The following is a 21968-nucleotide window of genomic DNA, read 5'->3' as shown; positions in this document are numbered from 1 at the left end:
ACCCAAACCACTGATCTCACCCTGCTTCTTTTTAGTGCTTCTCTTTTTTAACCAGACCCCCTTTCTCACTTCCTAGTGGCTGGGATCTTTGTCCTCCCAGCTTTTTGTGTTTCTTCAGTTCCCATCAAGGCTCTGGCACTGACAAAGGCTTGCAGATATACTGTGTAGGGGTGGGAGGGGTCCTTCTCCCTTTGCAAAAGGAGTCTCTGACACACTCTGTGGGAACTTTCCCCTCCCCTGTGGCCCTCGCTCCTGACACACATGTGCACACACCTGGCTGAGCAGTCCTGGCTTTACTGTGCGTGTCAGGAGAGGAGGACAGGGTGGCGCTTAGCCTAGCCCGCAAGCTTGCGCTGCCCCACAGCATCCCTCACCCAGCCAGGTTCACTCACCTTCACCGGGTCTTCATGCATCAGCCTGCAAACTCTGTCTACCCCTGCCCAGGTGGGCTCACACCCTTGCCCCTCGCTGTCTTGCTCAGCTCGTGGGGAAGAGCAGCACAACCCCTGGCGTTTCCTCACCGCTGTCTGAGTCGGCAGCAGGTAAGACCAGATTATTGGGGCGTGTGTCGGAGGCTACACCCTGATGCTGCAGATCCCAACACGCCTGCCGCCCCAGAGTGCTGACTCCAGAAAGCAGGAGCAAGGACCCAGCAGAATGAGGGACGCAGGGAGCTGGGAAGGCAAGGAGAGAGGTGGAAAGTGTGCTACAACACTGGGGCTGCTCAGGTCTGGAAGGATGATTGATAGACCCCAGTGCTCTTCAAACCTCTTTTTGCAAAGAAAAGTGGAAGAGCACAGCGAAGGAGTTAACCCACATGCGGGGCCATGGTGGAAGGACCATAGCAGGGCCAGAGCAGCCATGTTTCACTTTCTGAATGATTCAGGCACAAAAAGCAGAAACCTCTGGGCTGCATGAGGAGTTTCACCTTCCAGGGCAGTGGGCACAGCTGGTACTTCCCAGGCCTGCTGAGGGAATGGCAGGCTTTTCTCCCAGGATGTTTCATCTCTGTTGTCACACAACTCACACTTTCCTTTATTCCCAGGGGCTCTTGGGAAAGGACTATCCACTGAGAAGAGGGGCGCCCACACATTCTGCCTTCTTAGGAAAAGAACAAGGACTATCCCTCTTGCAATGAGGAAGAAAATGATGGGCGTGAAGGAAGAGCTGCCAGAGAAAGAGTTAAGAGAGCCAGGGAGCAGCCGAGCTGCATCTGTTTGCCGTAGCTATGTAAGCTGCAGGGTAGAAAAGAAGAATCTCCAGCCTGGAGGAGGCAGATGAGGGAGGGTCCTCAAGGACGGCAGCTGGGGATGAGGGAGGCAGCAGGTCTTTCCCTCTCTGCTCCCATGAGCTGTCACTGCAGAGAAACTCTCCAGCTCCCCAAAGGTCTTGGTGACAAAGTGATGACAAGCTGGTGGGTCTAGCGACAGCTTGCTTGGTGCTGCCAGGTTTTTCTTGTATGGAAGGCTCTGTCTGCTGCTGACCAGGTCTCAGGCTGCTTTCTGCTGATGAAGTGACTTGACTGTGGAGGAAGACAACCAGATCATCTGCTAACAGGACAGCAGAGACAAGGGGTCCGACGCTGATGCCATGTGAGCTCCCTCAGACAGATGCCTGCCCCAGAGCCCTAGTGCAGACCTCTCCTGTGATGCTGCCTGAGCTGTAGGTAGGGAACAGCACCGGCGTGGATGCCCTTGCAGGGCCAACCTGGCATGTTTCTGTGGGTCACTGGGTCTCTGATGCTGGCAGGCACACCAGGGCAACCCATGGTCATTGCCCAGGGCGGGGGCTACCTGTGCTTTGCAGTGCTGGGCCGGACCTGCTGTGAGAGCGACTGTTGGGCAGAGGCAGTGGGAGGTCGCAGGAGGAGATTCAGGCAGCTGCTGCACCGTGGCTGAAGGTGGAATTTTGCAAGGGACAGGATGGAGATGGTGTGGCTGTACGTGGTGCTGATCCCTGTGCGGCACGTCCCTGCCATGACCTGGCTGTAAGTACGGTTTGCACTTGTGTTGTCTGGATTGGAAAGTCACCTGGGGAGGTGCTGTCTCCCAAGAAAACAGATGGATCTGTGAGAAAAGAATGGAAAAAGGAATCTGGGCAACCTAAAGGCAGAACATTAGGAGGGGTGTCTCTGGGAGCATGAAGGGAAAGGGACAATGAAGCTGAAGAGGCGCAGACCAGGATAGGGAGCAGGAATGTCCAATTTGGAACAGACAAGAGGCAGCATGTCCCCTTCCCTGCCCCATTTCTGCTCTAAAATGAGGCTATAGAGGGCCTTGGCTCTAGCCCATCTGTGACTCAATCTCTCTCTTGCTCCACAGGTACCTGGCCAAGCAGCCTACTCCGCGGGCGGCCCTTCAGGACCCCAGTGGCTGCAAGGGTCTGATGGGGCTGGTAGAAGAGCAGATCCGTGTTTGCCAGCGGCAAGTGGAAGCCATGGATGCGGTGAAGCGAGGTGCAGAGCTGGCTGTCGAGGAGTGCCAGCACCAGTTTCACTCTCGCCGGTGGAACTGCTCCACTCTGCAGGGGCTGCAGGTCTTCGGCAAGGTCGCCATCCAAGGTCAGTGAGGGGGAGGCGGTGCAGGCAGAGTTGGCCTGGGGTCCCTTCAGTACGCCCACGAGTTCTCCGTGACACATCAGCCTTTCCTGGCCTAGTGTTCAAGTGCCACACTGAAACAAACCGAATAAGGCCAATGCCTTCCTCCACATGCTAACAAAACTCAACACAGAGCAAACTGAACCAAACGCGTGTGCGGTTACAAATATTAACATTCTGGCTAAACTTCTTCCTCGTTTGGCCAGGCTTGGCTTTTTGGTCCCATCTAGACCATTCTGGGTACCGCCTCTGCAGAATGATAGATCTCCCCTACCCTGCCGCCAGTCCAGCCCTTTGGAGTAGCAGCTCAAATCAAACCTTTTTCTCTGAAGCTGTAGTCCCTTTTTGTTGCAGGCTAGGAAAAAAGGATCTGCCTATGCCCCTAAACCAGTATGGAACAGATTTGGCGTGTGCTTGCAAGGAAGAAGTCATACAGGGAGCTATGAGCAGGGTCTCTCTGGCTCCTAGCGACAAGGCGGCAGGGTCGCCCCGACAAACCCCTCTTCGTGAGAGGCTCAGCCCCTGATGTCCCCCACCAAGGCTCCCCTTTCACTTCCCTTGGGGGCTGCTGGCTTCTGTCCCTCAATGGGACACACCACCCAGGAACTGAGGGATGCCAAAGGCAAGGGTGCTGAACCAGAAGGATCCCACAGAGCCATCTCCCTTGCTGGCTCCAGGCCTTGGGAACTGCAGCATCCTCTCAGCGATTTCTCCTGAGCAGTCTCCATCTGAATATATCCTTCCTGCATGCAATCATAGCCTCTTTCCCCCCCACCGTGTCCTATCAGTGCCTTCCCCGTCCGCAGACTGGTGCTGTTTCTCACCCCACTGCAGGCACGCGGGAGTCTGCTTTCATCCATGCCATCTCTGCTGCTGGTATTGCCTTTGCTGTGACTCGTGCCTGCAGCCGTGGGGAGCTGGAGAAGTGCGGCTGCGACCGCAAGATTCGAGGAGTCAGCCCTGAAGGTGAAGGAGGAGGCCAGTGGCCGGGAGGGGGTGGCAGAGGAGAAGATTTATGTGGGAGACCCTCACCAGGGGAGGAAACACTTCCCTTCTCCAAAGCCCTCAGCCCTTTGGGAGCTTCCCCCAGGGCTTCTCTTTCACCTCGTGGCCACTTTCCCTCCACAGGTTTCCAATGGTCGGGCTGCTCTGATAACCTGTCTTATGGGATTGCCTTCTCTCAAGCCTTTGTAGACAATCCCGAGAGGAGCCGCGGCATCTCCTCCAGCCGAGCGCTCATGAACCTGCACAACAATGAGGCTGGGAGGAAGGTAAGGGCAGGAACAAGGGCTGGGAAGCAAGCCTGGCTTCAGGGGCTTTTCCCTGGCTAGGCTGAGCTCATTCCTCATTACACTGAGGAAAATTCTGGGGCAGCCACAGGTTCCCAGAGTGAATCTTGCTGCACCCTGCTGCCTTTCCTCAGCCCAGCACTGCGCCACTCACACCGAGCTGGGTCCTTGCCTGCACAGAGAGGGGTCCCGGCCTCCCCTACCCGCCTCTGTGCTCAGCCTCCTTTTCCTCACAGAGCCCAGCTGTGATTTACCTTCCTTGACCTTTTCTGCAAAGGAAATTTTTTTCCCCATTCTGCTCTGAAGGGCTTCCCTGCCCCTCCAGCCCCTCCTGAGCAAAGACAGCAACCCCCATCTTCTGCAGGGGTTGCTGTCAGATCTGGTCCCTTGAACATCCCCTGGCTCTGGGCAAATCTGTTCCCCTCCCCACAGCCCCGTGGGAGAGCGCGGGTCCCCATCTCTTCCCTGCTTCAGGGATTTCTCTTACAGACCCAAGCCAGCCTGTTTCCCACAAGGTGGATCCCCTTCTGTTTCATATTGGCCTGGCTTAAAAAGACTTTTTTTGCCCTCCCCCTCCCCCTACCCCTTCCCTTCCCCTCCCCTCCCTTCCCCTTCCCTTCCCCTTCCCTTCCCCTTCCCTTCCCTTCCCTTCCCTTCCCTTCCCTTCCCTTCCCTTCCCTTCCCTTCCCTTCCCTTCCCTTCCCTTCCCTTCCCTTCCCTTCCCTTCCCCCTCCCCTTCCCCTTCCCCTTCCCCCTTCCCTTTCCCCTTTCCCTTCCCACACCTTCCCCTTCCCCCTTCCTGCACCTTCCCTTCCCACACCTTCCCGCACCTTCCCTTCCCGCACCTTCCTGCACCTTCCCCAGATCCTGCTCTCCCATCCTGTGGGAGGTGTATGGGGGAACCGGGGCTGCTGGGGAGCCCACAGGCATGGGAGCTGTACGGCAGGGTGTCCCAAGTCTGGCTGGCAGCTGTCTCCCACTTCCCAGGCTCTCCTGGCCCACATGAAGGTGGAGTGCAAGTGCCACGGTATGTCAGGCTCCTGTGAGGTGCGCACGTGCTGGAAGGTCATGCCTCCTTTTCGCAAGGTGGGCAACGTCCTCAAGGAAAAGTTTGAGGGTGCGACAGAGGTTCACCCCAAGCGTGTTGGTTCCCGCAAGCTCCTGGTGCCCAAGAGTTCTCACTTCAAGCCCTACACGGCTCATGACCTTGTCTACCTATTGGCCAGCCCAGACTTCTGCGACCGAGACCCTCGGCATGGGGTCTTCGGCACCTCTGGCCGCCACTGCAACCGGACATCCCCAGCCATGGACGGCTGCGAGCTCCTGTGCTGCGGCAGAGGCTTCCACACAGCCCAGGCGGAGGTGGTGGAGCGGTGCAGCTGCAAGTTTCACTGGTGCTGCTCCGTCAAGTGCAAGCAGTGCCGGCACCTGGTGGAGGTGCACAGCTGCCGCTGAGGAGGAGTGTGCCGGGGCAGCGGGGGGCTTCCTGGGGGGCTGCAAGGCCACAAGTAGAGGACAGCCCCGGGAGAGACATGGGAAAGCAGGGTAAGGTGTGAAGCAGACACACAGCCTGAGAGGGACAGAGGAGACGTGGGGTTTTGCTGCCCTGCCGGAAAGCAACCCCTGGTGCCAGGGCTGCCATCAGCTCCTGTGTGCTCCCCACACAGCACCCTCTCGCCAGCCTCATTGGGCTTTTCGTGGTTTGAATTATTTTTCCAGATGGAGGATTGGAGGACGCAGGCCCAATAAACCCTTAAACTTTAGAAATAAACCAGCTGCAATGGAAAGCAAAGTGCATACGTCAGCTCCTTCCTCACACGCTGTGTTTGGGACCCGGAGGGTACGTGGTTCTGCTCCCTCCTGTGGGCTGGGAGGGGACAAGGCCACACTGGAGTCCACGTGCTCAGGGGACACATGGGCTGCAGCGAGTGAGAAACACCCGGATGTGGAGCAGGGGGGCATGGGGACCCCTCTCATAGGGGTCACTGAGGGGTGTTGTAGAGTGGCAGCATCAGAGAGAAGGGAGCAAATCAGGTTTGTAGGGTGAACGGGTTCTTTATATGATAAGATTCATCCTTGGGAGAACTACTGACTGGTCTAGGCCTGCACGGGGAGTGGGGCAAGGGGTGGCTGGGGATTTCAGACAAGGACGGTGGGGCCAGTGGCTCTAAATCCCGGTTCCCTGGGCTAATGCCTTCTCCGATGCTCAGCTGCTCCTTTGGCTGGAGAAAATGTTTTCAGGAGGAGTTCCAGCAGGTGCCTCAGTGAAATGCTGTTGAGTGAGGCTTCCCTCCTGGTGTGCAGCTGCCACCAGCACAGAGCAGGTGCTCAGAGGGGGAGATCCAGCCATGGTCAGCTGGCTGGCCAGCAAAAGGAAGAACTGTCCAAGTCTCTCCAGGCTCTCTGCCTCACCACAGCCCCAGAGGGACTGCTCTGGAGCCCTGTGCTTCCCATGCGTCCCCTCGCTGCATTATCCCATGGTGAGGCTGAGGAACCTCTCGTGCCACAGCCGCACCTTCTCCTCTCCCTCCTTCTTACTCAGCACTCGGTAGGTCTCATTTCTCTGGCAGCTGCGGCGAGACACCTGCAAAGAGAGCCTGAGTTCATAGGGCTGGTGACACTTCCCTCCCTTCCCCCAGGGAAAGGGGACCTTCATGATGAACAGCATCACTCTGGAGGCTGGGATAATGGGGGCACCAGAAGGAAGAGAGGAGAACCAGCTGGGAAGCGGGAGGGAGAGGATGATAGCTGAACCATGTGTTTCCTAAGATATGGGCTAGTCCTCTGTCCTGCTCTGGTGTTTCTGTTTTTCGTTACCACCTAGGAAGAACCCAATAGATGGGGGAGACCCTCCTCTGCAGGGATGTACAGAAATACCCCAATGTGTGGGAGGCTCCCTGCAGCTCCTCTGTCTCAACATTAGCTGCTGTCTCTGTCGCCATCTCTTACAGCGTCTGTGCAAATCCCACCACCTCAATTACATGCCCAGCTGCGCTTGGGTCACTATTTGTCACTCCCCCCAAACACACCCAAGTGCCTCCTACTGGAGGGAAAAGCAGCGGGCCAGTGAGTCCTGCAGGGACTCGGGGCTGGCTGTGGAGGGACCAGTCATGGAGAAGTCTGTGTAAAGGACACTGCAGGCTGCTTCTCACCTTCTGGTTGTAGAGGATCTGCTGTAGACACTGGTGGCTCTTGAACGCGCAGTAGCTGGGGTGCTGAATTCCTCCCGAGTCGCAGATCTGGGGAGATGGGAATGAAGGCCAGAGAAAGAAAAGGAGAAGGAAGGATGGCAGCATTCACTGGGCACCCACCTGGCTTGGGAAATCTCCGTCTTGGAAGGCAGTGTACTCTGCCTTCAGCCAGAGAGTCACACGAGGATCCTCACAGCCATGCGTGGCCATCCGGCTGCACCAGTACTCTGTCCTCAGCCCTCTGAAAACCACCATGCCATAGTACTCCAAGGTCTCTGGGGAGCTGGTCTGTAAAGGAGTGGGATAAAGAGAGCTGTGCTTCTTCCTCCCTTTCCCTACCACCCAGTCCAGGTTTCTTCTCAGAGGCCAGCACGCTCGGTACCTTATTGACTGCAGCCTGGTGCTGGGCTGAGATCTGAGGGTTGATGTACGCAGTGAAGCTGCCTGTCTTGCAGTGAACGCGGTTCAGGGTTTTGATATTCTGACACTGCTCCCTCTTCAGCGAGCAAAAAGCGCAGTCAGGGCACAGGTCCATGTGACGCCGCCCCAGGCTGTCGCACACCTTGGGTGGATGCAGCAGGGAGGTCAGAGAGAGGAAAAGGAGACTGAGGATCTCCTATATCCCTGGCTTGGAGCTTGCCTCCCTGGTCACCCAGGTCAGCTTCTCCCAGGAGGTGGCACCTAAAAGGACAGTGGGGGGTCAATAATAGACATCAGCATCTTTACCGAATTCCCAAACCCAAAGACTCTTTCTTCCATCTCCTTCCAGGCCTGGGTGACCACCGACAAGAGACAGTTTCCCTCCAGCATTGCATAGCACAGGATCGTCACTGCCTCATCGTTCTTCACGGATAAAAGGCTGGCAGAGAAAGGGATAGAAAAAATAAAGTATATTCTCTTGTCACAAGTCAAAGAGATAGACCTTTAGTTAAAAACATTTGGGTCTGGAGCATACAACTTATTAAGCCTCCCTCCTGCTTGAGCCAATGTATTTGATGTAAAGGGGAAAAAATTGGTAACAAGGAATGAACTGTTCATCCAGACTGACATGGGACACTAAAGGTAGAAAATTTAGGGACAGTGGGATAAGGACAATAAAAATATTTTGCATCTTTTAGGAACAGTAGTAATCGTACACATGGTACAGAACTGTTATTAGACAGAGATGGTGTGAACTATCAGCAGTGACACAGAAGAGGTAAAAATACTCATTAAATATTTGTCTTCTGTGTCTGTAAACAAAAGCAATGCTAAATAAACAAACTTTGATCTGGCAGAAAGTAAGAAAAGACAAGAGCAGCAATTGCTTATGTTAAAATGCTCTTAAAATCCATGCATGGGCTAAGCTGTATGGAGGAGTTTTCCTAAGAATAGATGAAACTTCTTGGAGACTTCAGACTAGCCTTTGGAAAAAAAAAAAAAAAAGGTGGAGAACCTGGAGGAAGGTCATGAAGATGAGATTTCCTGAGGCCTGGAAAACTTTCACCTGGAGCAAAGACACTAGTGGGTTGCCACTCAGTCAATCTGTATTTTTACCAAGATGGGAATCCGCTGCAAGGTTCTCTTCGTGAGCAGATGGAAGAGGAACAACTTTTGGTGATTGTAATTTGGGGTGAGATCCATTCAAACTATAAACTAGCTGCATGTTCCTGACAAGAAGGGTATTTTAGCATGGAAGCAGCTGATGGGGAGGTCTCTCCACAGCTTGGAGTCTTCAAAAATATATCCCAAATTTCTTTTAGGAGAAGGGTATGTAGCTCAGCCACATGATACTGTTTTTCCTTCAGGGCTCACCAGGCACAGCTCCACGTCCTGTGCTGAGGAGGAAGGCCAGGGTGAGTGATCAGAGCAATTGCCAGCCCTAAAGGCTCAAAGAGATCAATCTCCCCGCTGTTGGGCTCTTCGTACACCTTATGCACAGGAACATGCAGATGCTTGGCATTTGCACTGGGTCTAGGTGTGTGCTCACGCAGGAGAACGTGGGTGAGCATTAGGGCTACTAAGAGGAAAAAGTTTTGTGCACCTCCTTAATACATCCCCAGGCCCTGCCCTACTCTGAGGATGAAGGAGCTCACAGCACACACTCTGCACTTGCAGTGGGTCAGAAATAAGTGATCCTGTACCCAAACTGTTCAGAGTAATCAGCAGCAAATGAGCATGTCAGGATCTCTGAAGGCATCTCTTTCACTTTGCTACTACAAGAGAAGCTGGAAAATCTTAGTCACAGAAAATATGATGAGTGCTAGGTTTTTTAAAAAGACACTACAGTCAAACTTGTTTTATCACAGATAAAACTGCTAGAGCATCTGCTAGAGCAGATGCTGTCCTAGCCTGCATCAAGGCAAGAGAAGATATTCCTTCAACACACCATCCTGTACTGCGCTGTGGACAGGCTGCAAATGATATTCTGTGGATACAGAGATGTGAACAAATTACCATGGTGCCGACCCACAGCACATCAACCACATCCACCGAAAAACTGAGGACAGCTGAAAACCTGGAAATCTACATCTTGCAAGCCTATGCATCTCTTGCTGCAATGCACCACAGCGTGGCCAACTTGGTCAGAGCTTTGTGGAGGGAAGGTCTGAGTTTAGAGAGGACAAAAGAATGCAAACTGAGGACAGTAGTGGCAGATAACAACTCTTTCAGGCAAAGCTGGAAAGAATTACTTTGTGCGATAAAAAAGAGAAACAGAGCCCATCCATCCTGCAGAGAGCACTTTCAGAACCTGTAAGATCCTTTATGTCCACTCCTCCATCTCATGGCTCCACATGATCCTTTTTATTTTTGGGTTTTTTATTTCATCTATAAACATTCAGACCATGTCGGATACCAAGAAGAGCAGGAAATTTTAAATTTAGAGCAAAAAAAGTCTGTTCTCATCCCACTTGAAAATCTTGTCTAAGGTTGTTCAATTCAACCCTCTCAGCATTTTCCTGTGACTGGGAGCTGGGCATTGCTGAGAGAGGGACCAGTGACAGCCCCCAGGGCAGACCTAGCACTTCTCTTCTGTAAAGGCTTGCTCTTTGTGTGGGGATTACCTAACACTGGCGATTTCTCTTCTAAGCAGTTGTAGCCCAGGAGAACAAGTGTTTGGTCCGCTCTGCTGATAAATCTGCGACAGCTGAAGAGAGTCCCTGCCACCACTCAGATGCTTGACTGCTTAGGCACAGTTGGATCTTCGCCTTCAAGATTTGGTAAACTGGCTGGGTCATCTTGATGGGATTCTCAAATTTCAGTTAATGACTCTGATATTATTCTCCAAACTTATCTGAAAGAATTTATCCACGAATATGCCATTATTGGCTATTGTTCCACTGCACTACTTGCATGTTATTCCAATGGTACGTTGTGATTTGATTGCTTTTTCATCACACCAGGATGCTCAAGCCAGTAAAGTGAGAGGCACATTAACAGTCATAAAAAAAAATTATATGAATAGCTTCGGTGTTTTCGTCACTAAGGTAGAAAAAAAAGAAGAAAACTGCCCAGCTTGATGTACTTATTTAAAAACAGGAAATAAATAACAACCTGAGGCTTAGAAAGCAACTGCTAATAAATGGGTTTAACAGCCTTTGCTTTCTCTAACACATGTATGGGTCTGACAATTGCAGCCCGAACGGGATGCAAATAGAGGATTACAGGCAAAAGGGGCAGTAAAAGGGAACTCGTCTCCAGCCTTTTCCAAAAAGAGTGCTTCCATAAGTAGCTCATAAGTAGCAATAAAACATCTGCTGAGTGTTGATGACCTACTTGTTCAGAACAGATGCAAAGTCAGACGTGGGTAGGAGCCTTTGCTGTACAGCAAACTTTACATTTATAGAGCGTATTCACTATGACTGGCTCACACAGAGCAGAAAGCCTCGCATCCCTGCGCACCATCTACCAACGCTTTGCTGTTGGCCATATATGAGATGCACACAAATTGTGTTCATAACGTCTGCTCACCACACAGGAAACTGAGTCGTGCCATCAGCCTGAGGTTACCAGGAAATTCTGTTGCACCCTCTGTGACATCCATTTCCTCCTCTATCTCTGTTCTCCATCTCCTCTGTGAGGCTTTCTGGCCTCATGGCTGCAAATTTATGAGTTGGTTTACCACCTCTTTGTGAGTGAGATACATCTACATCAACTCCAAGTGACAGCTAGTTCCTGAAAGTAGTGGAGAGGTGTCAGGGGAACAGGTCAGGGACAGGTTTTGGACTCTCTCCTGCCATCCACGATGCCATGGTGCTAGGTGTCCCCAGGGGCTGTTCCTGGTTCCTCTCCCAAGGATGCCCAGCGCCCTGGCACTGCTCTTTGCTGCATCCAGCCACACTCCCACTGCTGCTGCCTTACAGCAGCACTGGGGCTTTGTATCCCATCACAGGGGCACTACAGGCAAATGGTACGGACCTGGCACAGCACTGCTGCTAGTCCCCTGCACTCATTGACATGCTGCTGAGCTGCTTGTGGATGTGCAGAATATCTGTGGGTCAGGGAAACTGATAGGTCTGTCTAAAGCTTTGTACCTCTGCACGTTAATGTCCTAACCGCTGCCCTGGAAAAAGCCTAGCAGGTACGTTTCAAAGGGAGTGTGAAAAAAGGTAATTAGCAAGAATCTGTGGACCAAGCTCAGTAACTGCTCAATGGCAAAAAGAGAAAGCGGCAGATAAAACCCTATCATGCTTTAGCATCTCGAGACATGGAGCGACCCACGTAGAGCCTACTTCAGCAGTATCTGGGAAGAGGGCTGGTTAACAACATCCACCTCTGTCTTGACATAATGAAAACGATTTGGGCCATTAACTTTCAGCTGCTGAACCTCCCCAATATTGACTGGCTGTGTGAGGTGGAGTGAATACCTGAGGCAAGCAGAAAAGAAGATAAGGAGCAAACAGCAGCTTTACAGCACTTTGCAACTTCTAATTTAGGGGGCTTGCTGCAGGAAGCTAAAACGACTCAGGAAAAAGCCATTCTTAATAGCTTCAGAAAGAAAAAGAGATCTTGGCCTGCATGCCAAGAAGGCAGGTAGGCTGACTAGATACCTGACAGATCAAACCCAGCAGGTAACCCAACACAGGAGCCACTGGGAGAATGAGAATGTAACACCTGCTCAAGGAGCGAGGGGTCATGAAGCGTGGGAAAAATTGTATTTTGTAAATACATCTCTCCTGCTGACCTGTACAATGTTGCAGCCTTTTACCTCTGTCCCCCTGGGACACTGACTGCCCCTTGCTTTGACAGTTCCAAAAACCCGGGAGCATTTAAACTTCTAGCGTTGTGGAGAAAAGACAACTTTCCTTGTCACGCTCCCCTTTCACAGCTAGCCATGCACAGTAGCAATATGGAGACACTAAATTGGGCCCTGGCCTTACCGAGCAGCCAAAAGAGATACATCTGCATCATCCCCAAGCCACAGCTAATTCCTGAAAGCCTTTGAGACACGTCAGGGGAACGGGTCTCATCCTGCACCACCAGACCCAGGGTAAAAAAGAAAAAGTAATTGCTAATGGGTGACGATAACTGAAAGAGAGTGTTTTTCTGGGGATGGTATTTTTAATGGAGGGTCTAGGCTTAAAATTAAAGATGTCAAGGATGAAATATAAGCACCTCAAGCACTTTTTGAGGGATAAAGCAGGAGTGGGAAGGTGCAGCTGCCAGGAGGGCTCAGATCAGCCTTGCTGAGGAAGCTGGGCTCGCTTGAACCACAAGCACCTGCGTGTGAATACCAACAGGACAGGGTCTGTATCCGGGACAGTGGTGACACTGAAAGGGGTGTAGGGGTCGTAGCAGACAAACAACGCAATAGTGGGAAGCCCTGGGAACAAGGGCAAATGCAATTCTTGTGTGCAAACAGAAGAGCAGAGAAGGGAAGGGAGGCTGACATCCTTCTACGTACCCAGCTGCTGAAACCCATTGCTGAACGCTGCACGCAGAGCTAGAGCGTGTGGATGTTTTAAAGGGACACTGAAAATTGCTGCAGAAAATGAGAGATGCACAACCTTTATAATGTAAGAGGTACAGAACTCTCTTTTAGCTTATTGCAAGACTGAATCATGGTTATATAGGCAACTTTTAGGAGAGGAAATACTGGGAAATAAATAGCTCTTTAATCATGGGGCAGAAAGCACAATAAGGACTAAAAAATGAACATAAATGCAATAAGAGACACTTTTTTTTTTCCCCCTATATTGATTCAGTGCTAGCAGAAAGGCCACAAAAGCGTGCTGCAAATTCACTTTATTTTATTACTGCCTTTGCCCTGTCTCTCTCTAAAGGTCACAACTAGCTTCATCAGGTACTATGAAAGCTGGTAGAGCTACCAGAGCAGCTGCCTGGGTGCCCTCCTCACTCACAAGCATGAGTGAGTGGGAAGGGATGGATATCCCACTGGACATAAGACCCTAAGGAAGATATTCAGCCCAGGGTTCGGTGCCTGTCACAACTGTGTGCACCTTGTGTTAAACTAGACACCGAACGGCACCTGTGCAGACCGACCAGTCCCACCCAGTACTGCTCCTCTTGCAGAAATGGAAATGCCTCAAAGCATTTTGCCCCTTTTTTAGGTCATACTTTGAACTCCCTTTGAGAGGAGGTGGGATGTGGCGAGCAGCAAAGCTGACAGGCTTGCCTTTTTATCCTCACTTGAGTTTAAGCTTTGCTTAGCATAATTAATGGGGCTCGGCTGCCAGGTTACAGACACAGTCAGCATTAGCGTCTTTGAGAAACTCTGCAGCAGAATACTGAGTGTCATCTGCAATCACAGCAGTCCCTCAGTAATCCCAATGTAACTAAATCAGAGCAAGGCTCAAGTTCAGAGGCAGGAAAATGGAACATATCCTCAATGAAACAGAATTTTGCCTTAGAGTACATACACAAGGAAGAATTTGCCGGGCAGTAAAAGCCTCCTACAGTATTAGGAGGGAGGATGACGTAAGTTACAGTCTTGCAAGAGAACAGTTGTAGCTTTAACAACACCATGCAATTCATTTTTACATGCAGAAGTGGGATCTCTGGCTCAAATATAGTAGTATGCAGTGTTTTTAATGGAAACCACGGATCTGCAATCATGCACAAAATCTGTGTGCTTACAGGAACATCACTAGCCAGCAACAGAGGGAAACCAAAGTGACTTCTCTATGAAAATCACATCTAGACAGCTTTTTTTTTTTTTAATCTTGAGCATGCAAAATAATCTTTGCATCTCAGTCAAAGCAAGTGGTCCTCAGCTGTGAAGTACTAAAGGATCAAAAAGTAAATTTGAGTGAAAATATATGATCCTTTTGCAGGTCTTTTCTGTTTGGGCTCACCAGCTCCAGCTGCCTAAGCATGGATCCTAGCAGATCAGCTGAGAAGAGCTCAAGATGCTTTAAAGCATCCTTAGGCCAGAGGAACTAAGAAAGGCACATAAAAGATTTGCAGCAAGCTGGACTGTCACAGGGCCCTGTGCAGAACTGGCACATAGCTGCTTTCAAAGCCAGAATGGGAAACCAGAAACCCCTCAGGAAGAGCAGTGCACAGATCCGGAATGCAGAGGGGTGCATGTGCTTGAGAAGTAGCGGTCCTGCACAGCCAGGAGCAAGGCTCTGTGCTCCTGGCTCTGTTTCCTAGTCCAGGGTTGCTACCTGGGTGCAGATGGAGCACCCCTTGGAGCCCTCCACAGGTCAGACTGTTCAAGAAACATCTGCTTCACATTGCACACAGAGCGGCGAGGAGCACAGCGAGACACACTTTTACTCCAGCTCCTAAGAGCTTCCTTGCAAGGAAGCTCTTTCTGCAGGTCATCCAGACTGCAGGGAGAAGTGAGCTGGGAGGAGATGGCCACAGTGTGGGGATAAATGTGCATGGGATAAAGCCCTGCCTGCAGCTAAGGCCCAGCCTAAATGCACTTTGCTCAGGACACAAGGGCAATAACATTGTCAGGTGCTAGCGGGGCTGTGTCACCCTCTCCCTGCTCACTCTGAGCTGGAGCACAGAGTGTCTGAGGAGCTCCCTGGGTTCACTCCCGCTCTGTATGAGACAGTTTGATCCAGAAAGCCCGCCTGCACTCACCAGCTGCTCAGGGCAGGGGCCTGAGTGCTGTTGAGCTACTAGCTGGCACGTGTGAGGACATCTCTGTACGAGCGGCACATGGTACCCCACTGGGTGTGAAGACAGGTGTTCCCCTCACCTGCCATGGGGGGCTGTTTCCTGCACCTCCTGCTCGGTGCCGCCTGATGAGCTCCCTGTGTCTGGCTTGGCACTGGGGTCTGGAGGAGAGCCTTTGATGTCCAGGGCCTTCGCCAAGGAGAGGGCTAAGTGAATCAGCTGCCAGATGCTGTCAAGCAGCTGTTCCTTCCATGCTTGCTCTGCCAGGGCAGGGGATTCCAGTGTGGGAGGCGAGGGGGCAGGGGCAGTCGAGGCCAGCAGGGTCGGTGGAAGCACAGGCAGATCCTCGTGCTGCGAGGGTCTCGGCACCTCTGATGTGGCCAGGGGGAGCTTCTTTGTCAGTGGTTTCTGACTGGACAGTGCGTAGGAGTACTTCAGGAGAGTGTCCACATTGTCGCGCAGCAGCGCATCAACGCGTGAAAGAGAAGCCTGCCCTGGAGCTGGGGAGAGAGTGGGATGGGAGGCTGAGGGCACCTTTCTGAGGCCAGCCAGAAAGCTGCTGAGGTGGGGAGGAAAGTAGCTGAGGGAAATCAGCAGGTGAGCAGGGGTGCCCAGCTCAGAGCAGCTGTACCTTTTTTCTCAGAGGAGCTTTTGCCCATTGCCCTCAAGGCCACAGTGTGGGGTTGCTCTGTTGGAAGGTTTTTTGGAGGAGACAAACTTGAACACGGGATTCGCTGAGCGGAGGAAGAAGGGAGAAACATGAGTCCCGCTGCATTATCTTCCCTTCCTCCTCACCCCTTCCATCTCCCAAGAGATACTCCTCCCTGCCCCATCCCGAATCCTACTTCCCACCTTGGCGTAGAACTGGTGTTTGAAGCAGCGGTACTGGGCAAACTGGCAGAAGGTCGGAAACCATGGTGCCTCCGGGAAGTCAGAGCAGACCGGCCCTGTAGAGGAGTGAGAGAGATGCGGGATGGGGGCAGTTCACAGGTTTAAGCATCTGACGCCTTGACCTGGGCGCAGCAAGAGATGGGGACCTCTTGGATGGCTGCTTTCAGAGTGGCTTGTGGTTGAAGTCAAAGCTGTCTGCTCCCAAGTGGACATCACAGCCTTGTGCTGTTACAGCTCCTGATCACAGGTGCAACACGCACTTTCCCTCCAAACCAGCTGGGGTTTCAGTTTGTCCTTCTGCCCTTTTTCACACGGTTATATTCCCCTTTACAAAGACCCAAACATCCCAGGATCTGATAAGGGGATCTGATAAGGACTCTATTATTAGTCCTTGAAGGGTTTTATTTATTTATTTATTTTTTTAAAGTCAAGTAACAATATGATGGGTTAAAAAGGTGACCAGACTGGGCCTGGGAACACCAGAGGAGACAACATCTTCAGGTCAAAATAGTTTGACAGTGATTCCAGATGTGCAGGGGATGGAGACAAGTCCACAGGGCTGAGGTGCTGCTGGCAAAGCCTGTGCCAGTACACACATGCACCATACTCTTGATGGGCACTGCTGACTCTCCTGGCTCAAAAGCTGCCACTCTTCCTGCACTAATCACGGGATAGCCGAGGGCATGCAGGAGAGCCGAAAACCCTGAGAGATTTGAGGAGGAGGGTAATCTTGTTCTCCCTGTCTGTGGATGCATGGCCCAGCTAGCACAGCCAGCCCTTTGTGTAGATCAAATGGGCCAAGTGCTGGCTGAGATGGAGGAGTTTAGCAGTGGAATTGCACTGCTCTCCTGTTACTTGCTTGTACACCATCTTTTACACTGTACACACTTCTTCCCTTGGGTTGAGCATATGGATTCACCAGCAGAGGTAGAATTTCAAGTATCTGCCAGGATCCCAGCCCAGAAGAATGCCCAGCTTGTAGGGAACAAGCCAGCCCTCCACCCTGTCCTTTGGCAATGCCCTGTGAAATCTCTTAATGACGTGGACTTGGCCAGTGCAATGGCCTGGGAGCTGCAACGTTTTACTCCACCACACAGCCACTACTTGTAAAGGAGACTTGCTGCCGTTGGGCAGAGGAGGAAGCCCAGCCATGTGCTAACCCCAGTGTCAGCCTGGCTCTTCTGGCCAGGGCTGCATCCCCAGCGCATACTGGGCCGGGCTTGGAGTATTACGGCTTGCTGTCTCCTGTCACAAACCATCCCTATGAGGATACAGAAACTTTCCATTTTGAGGTGGGGGGAGAAGAAAAGTACATTCGCATTCCAGCATCTGGGAAGCAGAAAAAAATATTGGCACTGATAAAGTTCCTGTTGGGTTTCTTTGCTGGTCTTGTGATTTTCACCATGGCTCAACTCTCTCACAACCTGTTGAATGCTGATGGCACGGCCTGATGAGCAGCTCGCCTCCTTTAGCACTGATCCTCATCTCCTCTTTTCTCTTAGCTCATCTCCCCTATGGAAATACTAATCTTCTTTTCAATCCTCTGACATTCCCACCAAAGGGAACCCTTCCCAGTACCAGCTGCTTAGTGTAATCAGTATGATCTTTTGCCTCTTTCCTCTGTTCCTCCTGCCCATGTGTTTGCAGCAAACAGCTACAGCTTTCCTTAGCACCACACCTGAAGAGACAAAGCTAATGCTCGCAAATATTTGGACGTAAACAGCACTGCCATTTATCTATGAGGACAGCAGAGACAAAACATGTGAGGGCACACGCTGTGTTGTATCCCCTCGGCCTCTCAGCCTGGCTGTAGCACATGCCAAAATAGCCCCAAAACTGGAAGAAAGGGAACATGGAAGGGAATAAAGTTTGCCAAATGGGTCTGTTGGGCTGAGGAACAGAGGAAAAGATGGCAAAGTGGGCATTCTACAAAATTGTCCCATCTCCTGCCATTCCCAGATGCTCCTGTTCTTGGCAGCTGAGCCTCTGAAGGCAGCAGCAGTGGAGAATGGCTGGATATGCCACAGAGGGGTGCCTGGGCACTGGGCATTGCTGGGAGAGGAACCAGGGACAGCCGCTGGGTGCACCTAGCATCACAGCAGGTACCCACAAGCAAGTGAGGATACCAGGACCCGTCCCTGGGTCTGGTGATGCGGGGTGGGACACAGTCTCCTGACACAGCTGCAGAAACAAGCAAGAAATAGTTGCCCTCAAGCTGCAGTCCAAATAAACACAGTTGGCTGATCATTCAGTTCATTGACGTTCATAGCTAAATATAAAGACATATTTTTTTATGAGAAAATTGTTCCTTTTTTTTTTCCTCTGAAGAAAAATACAACAGAAGTAGTCCCAAGTTTTTCAGCTGCACAGATATAATTATGCCACTTAAATTCTCTGATGCAGGGGTGCAGGGGAAGTATGACTGCAGAGATGTAAAGGGTGCTGTTGCTATGGTGCTTTCTGAACTGGGATATTTCTTGGCTCTTGAAATGTTAAACACTTTAAAAAGTAGCTTATCAGCTCAAGCTTTCTTAAAGACCCATGAGAGCCTATGAGTCAAGCTTCTGTGTTAAACCCGAGATCAAGCTGGAAGGAGCCAGTCAGGTTGTAAGATGAACTGTCAGGAAGAGATGATGAGCTTCAGCAAGCTTCAGAAAACTGTGGCCAGTTTTTTTTTCCCCTGCCATCCCACCAATGGAGATGTGGAGAAACTGAAGAGCTTAGTGAAGGGCCACTAAAACGACCGTGGCTTTCAGCCTGTGACCCATGAAGAGAGGCTGGGGCAGCTGTCCTTGTTCAGCTGGGTGAAGGGGAGATGGGGAGGTGAGTTAACGGCGGCCCACAAGGACCTGAAGGAAAGCTACAAGATGACAAAGTCAAACTCTTCTTGGTGGTTCCAGACAGCATAAGAGGGAAAAAAACCTGCATATTCCTGCTTGGGAGGTTAGGATTGGCCATTAGGAAATGCTTTTTTTCTCCACTAAAGCAGTGTAGCACTGGAAGGGGTGCCCAGGGAGGCCACAAAACCAGACTCTCTTGCTTTAAGCCATGGTGCTGAGAGTGTCCTGCTCCAAGAGGGCTAGAGACCCCAAAACAACCCATCCCACCACCCCTCCCATAATCTTGTAGCATTTCAGGGCAGAGAAACAGCCAGCACTGCTCCAGCTGGGGTGATGCCCCCCCTCTACCCCTGGAGGTGGGGTGGTACCCCTACCTTTGGGGACAAGGCCATGGTTCTCCTCCTGGTCCAGCTTCAGGATGGTGGGGCTGAGGCAGCCTTTTGCCTGGCGTAGCTGGCAGGACATAGCTGCCTTCCAGGAGGGCTCCATGCTGGCAAAGAAGAGCTGGTACTCCTTGTCTAACAGGGGGCTGCCTGGAGCAGGAGGCACCGGTGGGGCGGCAGAGTACCTCAGCCAGATCAGCAGCCCTGCGGGAGAAGGTGGGCTGTGCTTAATCCTCCTTAACGGGGACAAGTGGTGGGTGGAAATGAAGGAGAGGCTGGTGGGGTGGCCCACTCCTGTCTGCTGGTGCTGAGCAGGGTGCAGGGACAAGCTGGCCTGAGGTCTCCCTCCACCACCCCCCTTCTTGCAAGGCACTGGGGGAAGCAGGATCCCTGGGGTAAGAGGGGATAAAGTAAAAAAAAGAAGGGGAAAAGGAAAAAAAAAAAGAGAGAAGAAAGGAGAAGAGAAAAAAAAGGAGAAAAGAAAAAAAAAAAGATTAAAAAAAAATAAAAGAAAAAAAGAAGAAAAAAGAAAAAGAAGAAAAAAAAGCAAAAAAAAAGTTGGGGGATTTTGTGAATTTGGTTTGGTTTGGATTGGGGGAGGAGGTGTTTTGACTCTTAGTTTTGTCTGGGTTTTGGGGGGTTTTGGGGAATTTTTTTCCCCCAAAAGCCCCAGCCTCAGTTGCCTGGTGCCTCCAGAGGCACCCACAATGGTGCAGGCCCCACTGCTGTGAGCAGCCCCCTCCACCGCCCCAGGGTCCTGTGCCCCTCTGAGGGGGACATCCCTCTGTCCCCTCCCTTCCCTCCTTTGCCTTCAGCTGGGCCCCCTTCTCCCGCCCCCGCCGCCCCACGTCCCCTCTGAGAGCCTGCAGCCACCCCCTGGGCAAGTGGAGCCACCGGGCCCAGCGGGGTGCTCTTGTGGGAGATGGCAGATGGGAGACGGGGGGTGGCAGCAGCAGGGGCTTCAGGCCTCCCTCCAGCCCTGGCCCCCACACTCTGAGGTGGCCCCGGGATGGTGGGTAGGGTCCAGGCAGGGGTCACTCACCCACTAGGCAGGGCAGCCTCAACATGTCTGCCCCAGGCCCCAGCACCCCGGTTACGCTTGGTGGCCCTGGCAACGGTAGAATGAGAAGGTGACACCAGGCCAGGGGAGGGGTGTGGAGGGGAGCCGAGGCACGGGCTGGTGCCCATGGGGGTGTGAGGGGAGACGGGCACTCCACGAGGAAGGAAGAAGCCGGGACCATGGGGACAAAGCAAGTGGGAAGAGCGAGACTCAAGCTAGGAACTTCTGCCTCTGCTTGGGGACATGGTGGTGGCTGGCAACAGCCTGCAACAGTATTTGAGACCTGGCCAGGCTACCGCTGGATTGAAGGCACCCCAAAAGCAGTACCTTTGGGGTACCTTGTACCCCAAAGCATTTTGTGCTCTTTTGCAGGAGAAAGGGGACAAAATCTGTCCCTGTTCCACCTGCGGGGATTGAGACTCACTGCCTGCCAAACCGGGGAGCATCCCGGCACTGGCTCGCTTCAGGACATGGTGAGAAGCTGGCTTGATCTCTCCCAGGCAGCCATGCCACTTTCTGAACCCTCAGTGAGTCACAGAAGCTGCAGTTGGTCTTCCTCTGCCTCTGGTGTGGGTGCCCCAAGCGCTGCTCTCCGCACATTAAAGCCTTCCAAGAGAAAAGGGGGAATGGGGCCAGTGAAAGAGGCTTTGGGACCACCAGCATGGAGATGCTTAGAGCTCCACAGGGCTGGTTTTGAGGGAGACCTACACCTATGTGCCTGTGCCTGGCTCTTACTACAGAGACCAAAGTGCAGGGCACAGACGTAGCAACCCACATGAACACCCCATGGATTGCAGCCGACACAGTGCTTCCCACAGCTGGGCAATTTCTGGTGCGAGAGGCAAAGACACCACCATAACCATCACAGGCAAGCAGCTGTCAGGGTGATTGGAAAGAAAATGCTTGGCACAGCAGCTCCAAGAACTGCATCTGTAAGCAAAATGCAGGGTGGCAGAGCGGCTTTGTGTACCCGCCGCATCGCCCCACAGCCTCAGCTCAGCTGGGAAATGATACCCTTGCAGAACCGAAGAGGAGCTGCAGGCAAGGCGGACAAAGTTTTCAAGGGTGTAGCAGGATGCTGCTGAAGAAGTAGCTTCTGTCACAAATCGCAGGAGATTCGAGCAGCTGTATGCAATGGCTGTAGAGAGTGCTACAGATGCACCGGCTGCTATTGCAAGGCTGACACATCGCCTGCCAGTACCCTGAGTGGCCATACAGGCTATCAAGGTGAAAACTCAAATCACCGCAGCCATGCAGTCCATTAGAAAGGTGTCTGGCAACAGCACGTAGCTCTGCGGGTCCTTGCAGAAGACAAGCTGCAATTTGCTCTTAGATGTCTTGTTGCAACGTAATGTTTCTGAGAAGCTTGAAGCCCGACCGTTTAACAACAGCATTGAATTTTAGGATGTTTTTGCAGCTTCTTAGAAACACAGTGAGCAGGGGATATTTTCCAGCTAGCTCCCATGAAACAGGCAACACTGCTCTGGCTTGCAAATTTTAGCCAATTCCTAGTCTTCTATTGCTCAGCTTGAGACATATTGCTTGTTAGTGACTTTAGACAACTCCAGGGCCTTCAGCTCCCCAACTCTGTTCATCTCCTCTGCTCCCCACTGACTCAAGTTAGTGTCATCCCGACTTGAGCAGC

At 52.1% G+C, this 21968-nt stretch overlaps 2 protein-coding genes across 2 annotated transcripts; one reads left to right on the top strand and one right to left on the bottom strand.

Annotated features, from left to right (window-relative positions):
* The first annotated feature begins 1922 nt into the window (after positions 1 to 1922).
* Positions 1923 to 5340, top strand: LOC104479585 (protein Wnt-4-like). Its single transcript, XM_086760272.1, has 5 exons — positions 1923 to 1987; positions 2322 to 2560; positions 3431 to 3562; positions 3725 to 3867; positions 4873 to 5340. Exons 1-5 carry the CDS (start codon positions 1923 to 1925, stop codon positions 5338 to 5340), a joined length of 1047 nt encoding a protein of 348 aa, XP_086616398.1.
* A 1015-nt stretch (positions 5341 to 6355) lies between these two features.
* On the bottom strand, positions 6356 to 20330 carry ACRBP (acrosin binding protein). Its single transcript, XM_086760240.1, has 10 exons — positions 20306 to 20330; positions 19255 to 19467; positions 16002 to 16096; positions 15781 to 15883; positions 15232 to 15649; positions 7803 to 7935; positions 7459 to 7638; positions 7197 to 7364; positions 7038 to 7124; positions 6356 to 6469 (listed from the first exon to the last, which is right to left on the bottom strand). Exons 1-10 carry the CDS (start codon positions 20328 to 20330, stop codon positions 6356 to 6358), a joined length of 1536 nt encoding a protein of 511 aa, XP_086616366.1.
* Positions 20331 to 21968: the final 1638 nt, after the last annotated feature.

Source organism: Chlamydotis macqueenii, chromosome 1 (assembly GCF_036417535.1).
Source record: "Chlamydotis macqueenii isolate bChlMac1 chromosome 1, bChlMac1.mat, whole genome shotgun sequence".
Taxonomy (NCBI): Eukaryota; Metazoa; Chordata; class Aves; order Otidiformes; family Otididae; genus Chlamydotis; species Chlamydotis macqueenii.
This window is presented reverse-complemented; position numbering and strand designations above follow the sequence as displayed.

Bases quoted from the DNA above. Each gene is read 5' to 3' on its own strand.
- LOC104479585 (XM_086760272.1), top strand. From the start codon at position 1,923: ATGGAGATGGTGTGGCTGTACGTGGTGCTGATCCCTGTGCGGCACGTC. The intron at 2,561-3,430 runs GTCAGTGAGGGG...ACCCCACTGCAG, and splicing joins CGGCAAGGTCGCCATCCAAG to GCACGCGGGAGTCTGCTTTC. The intron at 3,868-4,872 runs GTAAGGGCAGGA...CCCACTTCCCAG, and splicing joins ACAATGAGGCTGGGAGGAAG to GCTCTCCTGGCCCACATGAA.
- ACRBP (XM_086760240.1), bottom strand. From the start codon at position 20,330: ATGTTGAGGCTGCCCTGCCTAGTGG. The intron at 19,468-20,305 runs GTGAGTGACCCC...CTTCTCCCGCAG, and splicing joins GAGGCTGCCCTGCCTAGTGG to GGCTGCTGATCTGGCTGAGG. The intron at 7,639-7,802 runs GTAAAGATGCTG...CATCCACCCAAG, and splicing joins TCTTTGGGTTTGGGAATTCG to GTGTGCGACAGCCTGGGGCG.